This window comes from Amaranthus tricolor, chromosome 9 (genome assembly GCF_026212465.1).
Source record: "Amaranthus tricolor cultivar Red isolate AtriRed21 chromosome 9, ASM2621246v1, whole genome shotgun sequence".
Lineage (NCBI taxonomy): Eukaryota > Viridiplantae > Streptophyta > Magnoliopsida > Caryophyllales > Amaranthaceae > Amaranthus > Amaranthus tricolor.
The window spans coordinates 14,588,951-14,603,687 of NC_080055.1; the positions used below are offsets into that span (position 1 = coordinate 14,588,951).

General features: G+C 33.4%; 1 protein-coding gene across 1 annotated transcript; it reads right to left on the minus strand.

Moving 5' to 3' along the window:
- Positions 1-232: 232 nt before the first annotated feature.
- LOC130823629 (uncharacterized) lies at positions 233-14,378 on the minus strand. Its single transcript, XM_057688323.1, has 13 exons — positions 13,867-14,378; positions 8,318-8,356; positions 8,058-8,206; positions 7,809-7,884; positions 6,427-6,718; positions 6,248-6,357; positions 6,108-6,155; positions 3,827-4,033; positions 3,476-3,577; positions 3,082-3,209; positions 2,828-2,966; positions 665-799; positions 233-554 (listed from the first exon to the last, which is right to left on the minus strand). The coding sequence occupies exons 1-13, from the start codon at positions 14,061-14,063 to the stop codon at positions 530-532; spliced, it is 1,647 nt and encodes a 548-aa protein (XP_057544306.1). The 5' UTR covers positions 14,064-14,378; the 3' UTR covers positions 233-529.
- Positions 14,379-14,737: the final 359 nt, after the last annotated feature.

Here is a 14,737-nt window from a genome sequence, read left to right on the forward strand (position 1 = left end):
GGAATATTTACAAGCAAACTGTACTCAAGGACATTTTATAATTTCATTAGAAAAATTTAGACTCATTAAAAAGGATATCAACATTTAAAAAGTGGAAAAAAAATCGTTTAACCATCGTGATTCACATCAAAATTACAAACAAGTGTCATAGTTCTATTTCAAAGACAAAAGGCAAAGAAGAATCTGAATTATAGCACAACATTGCAGGCTGTCTCAAAATCAATTTACCATTTCTGGCAATATATCTGGGGCAATAAATTCAGAACTTTTCCACACCAACGCAGCAATACAATAACTGACATTACAAACATTTAAAAAGTGGAAAAGAAATCGTTTCACCGTCGTGATTCACATCAAAATTACAAACAAGTGTCATAGTTCTTACAAAACTATTTTTCACCCCCTACAACCACCAAGAAGATCACGACTATATCCTCCTACATTAGGCATATTTTACCGACGATTATTATGCATATCTTAACACACATACTACATACATTCATCTTTGAGATTAATCACATCATCGACATCAGTACCTGGAGCGACTTCTGCACCTGAAAGTCAATTTAAATGAGTTAACTCACTCAATTCTGAGACTAACAAATCCATTAATAGGTGCAGGAAATATAAAAAAAAAAACACCGAAGAAAAATGTATTAATGACCTTGGAGAACGTGAGGGAGACCGTGATCGAGAATGCGATTGTGAGCGTGAGAAAGAACGCGACTGAGAGCGGGACCGAGAATAGCGCCTTCTTGAATTCCTTCCCCTACTTGGGCTTCTGCTGTACCTGCGTCGTCTACAAACACCAAAAGTGGTTCATTTTAATTAATGCACATGCACATGAAGAGTGAGGACTATTCAGCTAACATTTGTTATCCAAGATTGTAAAATCTTTCGAAGACAGCAAGTTTGTACTCTCCTCTAACCTCACATTTAACTTGAACAATTATGTCAATAGACCATGTCGCTCTTTCTTCACAACTTGAACTGAACGAATTAGAAAATGCACTAAAATGTACAGAAATCATCAGATAGGTTTCATTATACTTCATATTGTAGTACGACAACAATGATGCAATTCAAAAATGTCATACACGCGTGCACCAAAGAGGCTAAGGCCTTTCGGCTCACACGACAATTCACAAGTACAAAATAGCCAGCACGGAATATTATACTCCCTCCGTTCCTTTAGGAATTTCTCATTTGCCATTTTTGCATGTTCCATTTGTTGTTCCCACAAAGAATCTTTCTATTTATATCACAAATTTTAGATAAAAATAACTTTATTCATCCTCATTTTAATATTTGAATAATGCTTATGGTCCTCACATACCTTCCACTAATTCCATTTTAACATTTTTATATTCCTTATGTCCCCACATATTTCCCACTAACTTCATAAACACAAATTTTTATCAGTTGTGGTCCCCTTATTTTTTCCACTTAAACTTTCTTTTAATATTTTTTTAATGTTTATGATCTCCACTTTTTATCTATCAAATTTATTATTCAATAAAATAATATATCCACTATCTAAAATATTCCATGTTTTTTAATTACCGTGAACATTCCTTATGGGAACTTCATTATGGTACGGAGGGAGTAATCAACATTTACACGAGTACTTCGTTGAGACATTAGCACTTTTCCTTCTCGCATGCTAGGTCACCAGCAAATTATATATATCAGCAAATCAAAATACACCAAGAGAATACAATAACCTCATTGTCAATTCAGTATTTACATCAGAACACATCCTACAGAAGAAAGTACAATACAAGAATGCTATGTTTAGAGTGTCAAGTTCAAATAATACATATATGGATTTACAAGTTATTAGATGTCCCGAGTCTTCTGACAAGGACAAGGTAAGTCAGGTTCAATCTAATCGATTAACAGATCAAGTATTAATTAAGTTCACCTTTAAGCATCTTATAAGTTCATGCAGGGATTTCAAACAATTCGAACATTTTATAAGTTGCACTAAATAGTACACCTGGTTCAAATACTTAAAGCAGAGATGAAATTGAAGCTCTTTCTATGGGAGTAACTGTGCTAAAATGTCGAAAGGGGAGTCAAGGAAAGAAAGTAGGTTTAGTGGGTTCAGCACTGCCCCCAAACACTAACAGCACTCAACCTGAGCCGAAGCAGCATGCTTGTAACTGAATAAATTATAGCTCAGTGCAGTCACACTCAATCCAGCCAGCAAATTAACAAAAATGATCTCTCTATCTCACTAGAAGCTATTCCATTCAAAATAACCCTTCATAAAAGCTTGTAACAGAATTTTAGAACAAAATCTCAAATGAGCATAAATAAATCAACCAAAATCAATCATCCCCAAAGACAAATTACTGCCAATGTCTACCCATATAAAGACAAAATCTCAAGTTAACTTTTAGTAAGAACCGCCCCTAATTCCAGAAAAAAATAAAGGAAAATGATATATTGTGCTTCACTTGGTTCCACTTAAAAATGCCACAAATCAAATAATCATGTTGTCCAATTCCTATCAATGCAATACAAAATTTGCTGCAGCCAAATTGATTCTAACTAATTCATGTATCTGCGTGAAAATTTTCAAAAAAAGTAATTCTAACAAGCTTAATTGCAGCCAAGAATTCTAGTTTTATCCCCTAAAATATTGCAAGCTAGAAATTTACATACACAGAATGATCTAAGCTACCACTTCACAAAAGCAATCATAAAGGCCTATACACAAAACTAAAATCTGAGGAGCTCCAAAGACAAAATTCTGTTCCAATGAAAAGGAAAAGAGTCAAGATGCATAAGAGCAACAAGTCGACAACAAATAATAAATCACCTCTGTGGAGAGCGGCTATAACTCCGACTACGGCTTCGACGCCTATATCGACTCAAACGATTAGTCTCTGCCAATTTCTCCAGCCTCTGCTTCTCTTGCTCTTTTTTCTTAGCCATTTCTACAGCAGCGTCCTTTTTTACTGTTGAGAAAAACCATGCAAAACTTATTCCTAAAGATAGGTCCAAAGTGACTAAGTTACATGTTTTAATGTATCCTAAAAGAAGAAGCCATAAACAATAGACATAAACATGTACTTTGTTTATTCAGTTGTTTACTCATTATCCTTTTAAGCCTCTCCTGAGGAGTTTCTTTCTTCTCATCATGTGGTTGCTTTGATGAAGCCCCCGTGGCCCCCTTCAATTTAGCTAATGCGGAAGATGTACTACAAGTAAAGAGAAACAAAAAAAATCAAAGAAAAAGAAGGCAATACAAAATGATAAATCAGTAACAAGTCTGGAAAACAAAGGCAAATACATTACATCACCCCAATGCCATTAAGTGGCTCCCACCAAAGGCGGGGTTTCGGGAGTCGGATGCACGCAACCTTGATAACACTAGCGAGTAACAAAAAAGCAAATAATAAAAAGAATTGCATGTATATGACTGTAAATGAAACCCGCTTGCAGGTCACAGAAACATTACGCATACCTTGCAGGGGTTTTTACCACTTTAACATTCTTTTCTTTATCAAGTAATGCACCAGAAGCAGGATCAATATGCAAGGCCTCAAGTATACGAGCTGTTGGTGTCCTGCAGGAGAATGCACTAATAAGAGATAAACATTTAAATGAGCGATTTCGAAGTAGTCCATTTCAGAGGAAAGTTCAGCTTCAAATTTAAACTTCCTTCCCGATTCCACTTGCCAGTTATGCTGAAAACCTAATCCTCATTTTTTTTAAAGCACACAAGTTTATTCCAGTCAATAAAATGGGAGTTAAGCTGCAGCAGAAAAAGACTGTCAAATCTATCTTGGAAGAGTTAAAGGTCCAGTGCTCCGACCGGTTTGATGCGTCTTCAGCATGAAGAGGAGATGATGGTGGAGAGACTCCTTCTAGTTTTGACTCCCCTCTGCCAGGATAACCCCCGAACTCAGTGATGTATTCTATTTTAGGTGCCTTAGACTTGCTTCGACGGCCATCATCAGAATATCCACGAGAACGCCTCCTAGAATATGATGGGGAATAGGACCTTGAACGTGACCTTGATCTGCACAACGAGAGTCAACATAATATATTTTTACTCAAAACACATAATTCCTCCTTTCTGCTTAATTTATATTAGTTACTTTTACACTACTCCTATACTAATTTTGACCTTTATTACTAACATGGGAAGAGGCACAAAACGACTAAAGAATAGATAGAATGGGGGCTCTTCTGATAATGACAACATTGAAAAAAATTGTGGATGTCGTTATGATTGCGATAACGATTGAGTTGTCGCACACGTGGCACTTCACGGTGTTACAACTCCTTTCGCAGACATCAAAATATGTGTTGTTAACTTGAAAAAGTAATTATTTTCTCATAGTAATTAAAGTTTTCTAGAATAAATATTTACACAAACTTAAGCATATAAAGTATCTTTTAAAGCCAAATATATATATATATATATATATATATATATATATATATATATATATATATATATATATATATATATATATATATATATATATATATATATAAACAAGGTTATTAAAATCGGTATTCTACCTAGGATTGTTGAGGGGTAGGATTGAAATCGGTAGAACCGGATCATAGGTTCGTGTGTGCTTACATCTAAACATCAATGTGCTTTGGATTACTGATTATCAATTATATTTGTTATTGTTATAAGGTGTACCCAACATTTCGGGTACTCGATTAGTCGGGTACCTTATTCAACGGCCCGTGTCCCGGCCCAATTCATCCAAGTACTCGGATTTCGGGTACCCGAATAAGTCGGGTCGAGACACCGGGTACTCGTTTTTGTTGGGCGGAATTTTATTATCAAAATTTCTGGAACTTAATTGATAAGAACAAAACAAGAACAAGACTAAATGAAAATTGAACAAGACTAGATGAAAATTGAACAAGACTAAATCAAATGAAACAAAATGAAAGTAAGAACGAAACAAAAACAAGACTAAATAAAAACTGAAAAGTTAGAACAAGATTTAGTGCTTTTGAAAACTTCAATTGTGTCTCTCTTTAGAATCTTTTGAAACCCACAATAAAAGTTAGAACGAACTATCATCATTTGCCAGAAGAGACGTGCTAAAAGATCCAGCAACTGCATCATCATCAAGAAGAGGGCCTTCTGGAAATTAATCTGAAACACTATGTTGAGCTACATGATCACAAACAGAACTTGAGAAAGATTCCATGCACTTTCTCACAGTACTTGGCAGAGATACTTCTGATACAAGAGCACTATTTGAAGGACTAACTGAAGGAACTTGAAGAAGATGAAGATTGAAGAGCTTAAGAGTGAAAAACGGCACCCCTAACCCGAGGAAGTTTGAGAGCGAAAAAGGGAAATTGAGGAGTTTGAAAGACGAGAAAATGAGAAGTTTGAGAGTGAAAACCTTAAAAAAAACAAAAAAGTATTTTTTGAAGCAAGTCACTCACCGGGTACCCGATACTTTTGAATATCGGCGCATGATCCGACCCGGTTAAAGCGAGTCGGGTACCAGACCCAAATGTTTTAATTTTTTTGAAATTTGATCCGCCATTTATGTTGCGGGCTCAGCGAGTCAGGTCGCGGCGGTCATGCTTTTTTGAACAGCCCTATATATATTTCTATTTATATATATATATATATGTGTGTGTAGTATTAGAAAAAAGTTATAATGCCTAATATGTTAGAATAACAACTTATAATGGTTGTTACTTCATGACTTATGAATCATAGGTTACATATTGGGTTTTGCAGAAAAGTAAGCCCAAAATCAGTTATAAAATGACCGTTATGTGACAGAACGACCTTAATTTTAGTTTATGGAGACAGATTGGAATTAGTAAAGCCTTGATGGTAATTTACATTTACCATAGAAAAGAAGTATAGCGAACAAAAAATTGAGGAAGTACTAAATCATAATTGCTATTAAATAGAAAGTTGCCAAATATTTATGGTTCAGTTTGTTTCTTCTAAATATTACATTGAGTTCTAAAAATGGTATTAAAGATATTAATGATCATAGTTATAATTGGAAAATCCAACATTCAAATGTTAGTAACTATTCGCAAAACAGGGGGATTTAACATCTATCTAGCGTCCGTAAGATATGTTCACATACCTTCTAGAACGAGGATAAGCATCATATGTAGGGCTCCGCCTTGACTCTCTGTGTACAAAATCTTAATGCAATCATTAGATAACGAAAAATGCCCAATTGCAGAAATCAAACCTTGGGTCACAAAAAGGTAGCAATTTTACCGATAGGGATCATGATGAAGAACACGATTTCCTGTAGTGCGAGCAGCCTCCCTCCCTCTCTCCCTTTCTAACTGAGAAGCTTTCCTTCTTTCCTTGCGACTTAATTTCCTCTGAAACAAAATGGTCAAATGTCAATCTAGAAATATAAAGATACTTCTATCCAAACAAACTACACTTACAATTGATGGATCTCCCTTAATCACTTCCTTTTGCCTCTTTTCCTCCTCTTTTGCCTTCTTATCCATATACACAAGCCAACCATATCTTTTCACTCCAAAGTCCTTAGCTATAGCTTCCATTTTTTCATCATCACTATCATCACTATTAAACTCATCATCATCTTCATATTCTTCCTCATCATCTTCATCTTCATCATCAGAGGAATGAACGTCCTCTTTTCCATCCCCATCATATGAGAAACCCACTTGAGAATAAGTACCCTTGTTTGTTGAAGTTTGAGATGTGCTTGTTCTACAAATATGATCCAACAAAAGAATTTGAACTTAGCAATTGCATGTACCGACACATCACACATCCAATGGAAGAAGAAAAATCATGAGTCAATAAATCTTTTCTATAAGTGTCCATGACTGTTGAACTGAGAAGCGAATATGGTCTACTAACAACGGAAGTATATTCAAACATGCACACTTCACATAATTAAAGGTTGCTAGTAGTACGTCAACAGAACCTTAAGAATAGAGTTCCTCATAAGTATTAACTTCAAAAGCAAAGAATCTAGCCCGTTGATCAACTTTACTTAATGTTACTTTACAATTTGAAGAAAATTTTTCATTCCTCAACTTCTCATCAATTCCCTCGGCTATAGTACTAAATTCAAACATACACAGTTCACATAATTTAAGGTCACTAGGAGTACATCAAAAGAACCTTAAGAATAGAGTTCCTCATAATTATTAACTTAAAGCAAAGAATCTAGCTCGTTGATCAGTTTTACTTTAAAGTTACCTTACATTTTATATAAAACTTCCTATTCCTCAACTTATCATCAATTCCCATGGCTATCTTACTAATATCAACCAATAGCCCAGTCAAGCCCAGCCACAACCCCCTTTTCCCAATTAAAAAAGAGATCCATTGTACATAGTGAATAGAATGGGAATAAGTCTAGAGATATCGCACAATGTAGAAATGAAATGTAGAACATTTCAGGTCAACGATGTGGTGAACTAGGAGAAATTAGGTAACAAAAAGAACTCTAAAAAAATGAGTAGCAGTAAGCAAGCCGCTTGAGCTAAAGTAATAATAAACCAAGATAGCTTCAAAATGAAGCGATCACCTTACATAATATATTACTGCCTCTAAGCAATGGACTTCAAATTTTTAACGCTCTCAACCAAACAAACATATTGTAAAAATCTCAACAATAAACATTTATTTATAAAATAAAAATAAAAAAAATAAAAAAAAACTCCAAGTTTTCGTTCACTTCATCAAAAAGTAAGTATTCCTTATATTCTAAATGTTTCAAAAAGCTAACCAAATTACTTTATACATATAGATTTGCGACCATATACAAGTAGTAAAAAATATATCAAACCTATCAAAAGTTGAATGCAAGGCAAATTTTGCTTCAATTACTTGATTGACATGATCCAAACCCTCTTCATCTGAAACTGTTGACAAAAAAGGCTTCAATTCAAAAAGACAAAAGCAAATAATATAAAGCAACATGCAAAAAAAGCATTATCATTGATTAATTTCATTATCAAACAAGGCATGAGAAAATTAGAAAACATGATAAATATTGGCAGCCTATCACACATCAATATATCCAAAAAGTACCGACATCCTCTACGTCGATGCTTTATTAAATCCCGATAACGCTCAAAATTAACAAACTCCTCTAATTCTTCTTCTTCCTCGGTCTTCTCTTGTTGACGAAATCGACGAGTATCCGGATCGCGTATAAAATCAAGAAGAGACCGCCCATCAAATCTGATTTTAGGAAACAAATAATAAGAGGCTTTACGATAGCAACTCATGGCCATGTAGTAATACTTGTCAAAATGATGAAGTACAAAACAAAATAAACTCACGCGACACTACCTGTCAATCAATATATCCTCTTTGCCATTCCAAGGAATCCTGCAAAATATATTTCAAGAGATCAACATTAGAACATAGGCATAACTAATCATTTGACAATTGCTTAAGTATTGAATGCTGCTGATTATGTGGCATGAATTTATGTGTAATTTGATAATTTTAACACATTTTTCATAGAAACACAATTTATTTGCTTCCATTTTCGAAATTTCAATAAAAATTGGAAATATTATAGGCTGAAGTATTATCACGGGCAAATACTAATAAGAAACAGGATTTGTGTTTTGCATGCAAAATTCGGTTTGAGTAGAGTGAATATTGTCAAAGATACCCAAGTTTGTAGAATAGTCAATACAGAAGAGAGTAAGCGCACATATTATTAAATAAAGTGGCTTTCGTTATGAACAACTTTTAAGTAAAAAATCCAATTCAAACGAGTAAAAAATCCAAGGAGAGATGAAATGAGAATAAAGATGCTCATTCTCCACAAAATGTGTCAAAATTTTTTTTAACTTGATAGCTTGAACAACTATTATGTAAGTTGAATTCAATCAATCATCACTTTCAACCAAAGTTTTACTTTGCAAAGGTATTCTTTATAGATAAACTCCAAAAACTTAAAATACCTTGTTTCGAAAAATCAATACACTTTACATTATCTCTAATCATATCATGAACCAGGTTGTAAAAGTTTTCAAAATAAACGAACATATGTAAAGATGTAAAAAATCACATCTTGGGTCATATGAAGAGATATCTTAATCGACCGATATTTAGGCGTTACGATAAATGCATCACTCCCGCATTTTTACCGCATTTTTACACTATGTCTCTAATAACAGTTATAGTGGTATCTTTCCAAACTTCTTTGACCATTAAATTAAGAATATGAGCACAACATCAAATATGAAAATGAATTGAATTAATCGAAAAAGAAACATTTTTTTTCTTTAAGTTTAACTCTTAACATTTATTTTAGTTGCAATATCAACTATCAAAAAAACATTTTTCTCCAAACATCATTCCTTAAGTATAGAGTACAAAACCCTGGACGTTTGCTCACCTATGTAAGAAGGAGAAAAGAAAATGACAAAAATTCAAGACTTTGAACTTAAAATGCGAGATGTTATTAGCTTAATGGCATGTCAATGATAGGTGAGAAAGTGATGTGCAAACCTCAAATACATATCCCCAAGAGCACTATTTCAACCTACTCTTCAATTCTTTGTTCTTTTTCATAAGGCGACGATTAACTATTTCCCATGACAAGACTTGATTTTAGAATTATTGTAAAAATGAAATTTCCTATTTCCTTCATGTTTATATATTCCAAAGCAACCTATGACATAAAATAGCCTTGGGTTCAAGTTGTTAGAAATTTGATTTGCATTTACATCATGTCAAATTTTGGGTTTGCATTTACGTCAGGGATTGCTTTTGAATGTGACTGAGCATGAGAGAATTAGGAAGTTAGATTTTTACCTCAATCCTAAACAACAGCATTCTATTACCCCAAGGGCTCCCACCAAGGGTGAGGTTTGGGGGTCGAATGTACGCAAGATTACCTCTGCTAGTGAAAACACTAGCAAAAAAGTTGTTTTCGATTGACTATTGATAGCAAAAATCATATGCAATTTCATATAAATAAAAAGTGTACATAATTTAATAAGTCAATTTACTATAGTTTATTACAGTATGAAGCCAAAAAATTATAAATATTTTGCCCCATTGGAATAAGTATGAAGTCAATTTACTCGTTGGTGTATGAAAAATAAATGAAGAGTGAATAAGTATGTTGAAAGAGTCTCGTGAAATTGAAACGCTGGTGTGCGGTGTGTATTTAACAGCTTGCACATGTTCTTAACTAACATTGACACGCCAATCCTCTAATAACAACTCACACCCTAAGTCAAAAATATTGAATTTCCATCATCCTTAAATGGATAAGCAAATTTTAAAGGTTTTGTACTTTATACTTGTCACGGTAGATAATGCAACTAATATGGATATTATGGAAGTTAAGTTTAAAGAAAAATTACAATATCATTCCCCTTTGCCCGTTAATGAAACTCATTAGTCAATGTTGTACTTATATTATTAATTTGATAGTCAAAGAAGCTTGCAAAGTCAATAAAGTCACATCATGTTGACTTATTTGATAAATATAAGGGTGCTTCTCTATAGGGTTGAGCAAATTTGCTAAGCTAAAAATATGATGATTTTATTCGATAACCAATTCGAATCTTAAGATATCCAATTCGAAATTATGATTCGAATCGGATATTCGACTCGAAAATTTGAATAACGGATAAAAATTCGGAATTTAAAATTTTTGAGATTCGAATATCTGAATATCTAACATTTTTGAGTAGTCGGATATTTAATGATATCCAACATTATTTCAGATCATTAAATATCGAATATCGAATATTATAAGTGAATTTAGATATCCGATATTAATAAGAATAAAATTAAAATTAAAAAAAAAAAACCATTTTAACTAAATTCGTATGTCGAATATTGGATATTTTAAAAATCCGATTTGAATTTTTCAACCTAAATTTATTGGCATCTCAAATCAGATGATTAAACAAAATGATTTGAGTATTTTTGAATGTCGGATCGGATTGCAACTGCCAGTTTTAAATATCGGTATCAAATTCGACTGCATGTTTTGGATATCCAACTTGGTACACCCCTACTTCTACATAATCTCAACCATGTCGGTTTGATTTTCATTGACTTGTAAAATGATTAGGGTGCTTCTACATATAGACACTATTGGTTGCTATTTTGTGCATACACATGACATCGTGTGCAACCCTTGTACGGTTAGGTTTATTTGTACATTGCACATATGTTAAGTATAGGGAAAACCTTTTCAAACACTATTCTACACATTTTAGAAACCCATTTTGGTCAAAAAAAAGGAGAGAAGAAATGCAAAGGTTCTTTGAAACCAATTCATAACAAAGTATGTAATACATGTCCATCTAAAACTTATAAATATTTACAAATCTCAATGGGAAATACATTTTCATTCACTATCAAGGCAAAGCATGGGAAACATTGTCACTTTCGTAAGCTAGAATACCAAAAAAAATACAATACAATCAGAAATAATCTCTTCTTGGAAATTCCCATCTATCATCAAAACTCACATCAACCATCATTCAAATTCCTAAACCAACTCTATTTTGATAGTTTAGTGCAACCCTCCTACACCAACACCAATAAATCTTGAAACTATCCATACTAAGTAAGTTCAATTTCTACCATAATGTTGCGTGGATTGTTCAATAGCGTGATTCAATCACAGAAAAATCCAAAAGGTACAACCATGTGATGTGGGAAGCGAGGAAGACATGATCTTTGAAAAAGAGGGAGGAAGGGTTGTTCAGCAGTCCTTTACTCATTTAAGCATAAATCTTAGAAATCCTAAAAGATACATGGAGAGAGGAGAGCAATATTTAGCAGCTACACTTCTATCAATAAGCTCTCACATAAAAAGAAGTATGCCAGCTAAAAGGAGGATAGCATATGTTAGAAAACTAACATCAAATTTCATAGTCACTTATCCACCAATAATCTGTTCTCAGAAGACAACCAGTATCCTCCACATGCTACTTGGAAGTACAATGGTATAATAAGTACTCACCCTTGCATAGGCGGATGTCTGTAAGGGTCTATGAGGACACGTGCCCCTAGGTAAAAAATTAAAAAAAATGTGGGAAATTATTAATGATAGCCCTGAGTTTTGGCACTTTATCAATAGTACCCCTAAGTTTTTATTATCAATGGTACCCTCATATTATTGAGCGTTTTATAACCGTAACCCTTTTTAACTTTTTCCGTCCTCAATCGTTCAAAACCGTTAACTTTCTTTTATGTTTTGGATTGAAAAATAAAAGAAAAATATAAAAAGTTAATTGTTTTGGACGGAAAAAGTTTCAAAAGTTACAGTTGTAAAACGCTCAATATTACGAAGGTACCATTGATAATAAAAAAAATAAAAATAAAAATAAAAAACTTAGGGGTACCATTGATAATTTCCCAAAAAAATTTAATGGCTTCCTGCTTCTCCGGTTCTCCCCTATCCCATTCCTCTTCCTTCTGATATTTCATTTGGAAAAGTAAGACAAACAAAGCCAACCCACACACAACTGAACTATGAACGAAGGTCGGACACAACCAAAAATGGAGGTCGGAATCTCGATCGCTTGTCGCATAAGAATATTGGTGTGCAGCTGATTTAGTGTATACGGAAGACACAACAGCTTCTTTTTTTTGTGATTGGTACACAACAATTCTAGAAAATGGGGAATAAAATAGCTAAAACATTTGCTATGCTTGGATGACAATTCTTGATTGGAAAGGGTAAGGCTAGAGGGTAGTGTACTTATGGCCGAGATCGAGCTAGCACAAAGTGATACTTGAAGGAGACTCCAAGAAGGTGATTCAAGCTTTGAAGGATGGAAAGCAACAAAGTTATCAATTTAATGATTTGTCAATTTTCATTTTATTTTGATTTTTGAGTTCTTAATTTTTTATTTTAAGCTTGATCTTCTCATCCTTATCAATGATACATGATTATTCTTGTTTTGATTATGGTTCCTTCTTTTCAAATTGATAATTACCCACTTCAATTAGAGGCAAAATTCCTTGATTAACTTTTCAATTACAGATACCATTTTCCTTCAATTTCTTATGTGTTTGCATTTTATTTATTATTGTTGTTTAGGTGTTTTAATTTAAAACATCAATTAAACTAAAAACACACTTTCCTCAACGAATGTGGTTATTGTTGACAAACATCGATTCAGTTCATTTTCCTTCAATTTCATGTGTTTTCATATTTTATCACTTATGTTAGTCACTTTATTTATCCATTATCAATAAATTTCTGGAATGTGGAATGTGAATCTGATTTTTCAATGCGTACGTTAAATGGTAAAGAATTTGTGAATGTGCTTGCTAATGTTAATTGACCGCTTTTCTATTACTTTAGTCTTGGACTGAGATTATTCGTACATGTCATTTTGGGGAATGAAAAAGAATTAGTGTACATTATTGCGAAATTTTCTTAAAATATTTTTTATATATTGGTGCCCCTAGGCAGTGTGAATCCTGGATCAGCCCCTGCACCCTTGACTCATTATCAAATAAAAAACAAAGTCATCAACAGACTTCCTCAAGCATAAACATGAAACAGCCCAAATTAACAACTCACAAATTCTCAAAGTGTTAACTTAAATACTTCTTCCGCTACCCAAAACCATCAATCAGTACTTTCATCTAGAGCAAGTTCATACTCGTTGTAAAACTTACTACTTTTGCCACAATTCAACCATTGAACTAAACAATACACCAAATAATTTCTAAGAGATATCTGCCACTGTAAATCCAAATTGATATATATCATGATACATCAGAAACTTTCTATTTTAAACACCAAAACCAACTAATTAATTTAGTACTCCTAATTAAGATTACAAAATTGTGACAAGAATCAAAAATGTACTTATTAACTGAAAACGAGATGAACTTACAAGCCCTGCTGATCTTGGGTGGCTTGATAAAGGCCATCATCACGATAAGTGCGACAACGAGAACCGATAACTTGGATGGTTTGCCGAGGATCGCCACGTCTCTTCTCTAAGAAAATCGCTCTTCTCTGTGCTCTTTTTCTAGCGGCATCCATCATGTCGTGCACTTTCTTCTCCGATCTCCGCGCTTCGTGCCACATCTTTCCTCTATATCTCACTGAAATTTACCGAATAGGTTGAATTTGTGGTTAATCGAAACCCTAACCCTAAAAGCCGTATATCGATCACAAATTAGGAGGAAATGACGATGAATAATGGAAGACCTCCCCTTCTCTGCTGTTTTATACTAGCTTAGCTTTCTTTTGTCCCTCTATTTATTTGTCTTGCACGTTCCTTCTCTTTTTCCCCTCCCCATTCTCCCTCTCTGAATTGTTTGTCCTTTGGCCAATGAGTATCCATTGTCTATTTAATTGACTTATTCAATTACTAGTTCATAATATAAATTTCAAATAATTTTTATTTTTTAAAATTTTGGGTTAACTTTTTAATATTTTACCTAATATGTTTTTTGTAAATTAGTACCCTATTAATAGAATTTTGACTATTATTAAAAATTAAGGAGAATATATAGAGAAGAGTAGTAGAAGAGTTTGATATCAAATTGTTATCAGTACATTAATACAATGCAAATAAGTATGCATAGTTATAGTACAATATGTAAACTATTCATACACACATAGTTATAGTACAATATGTAAACTATTCCTACACAATTCAATTACTCTTTGCAACCCTTCCTAGTAATAATATTTGCTCTTTTCAATGCATTCATCCATTTCTAACACTTCCCCCTGAGTGCATTACATAGATATGA

What these genes read in the sequence shown, in the direction of transcription:
- LOC130823629 (XM_057688323.1), bottom strand. Translation starts at nt 14,063, where the DNA reads ATGTGGCACGAAGCGCGGAGATCGGAGAAGAAAGTGCACGACATGATG. An exon ending in AAAGCATCGACGTAGAGGAT is followed by an intron (nt 7,885 to 8,057) that starts GTCGGTACTTTT and finishes TTTTGTCAACAG; the next exon opens with TTTCAGATGAAGAGGGTTTG. An exon ending in GTGGTAAAAACCCCTGCAAG is followed by an intron (nt 3,210 to 3,475) that starts GTATGCGTAATG and finishes CTTTACTTGTAG; the next exon opens with TACATCTTCCGCATTAGCTA.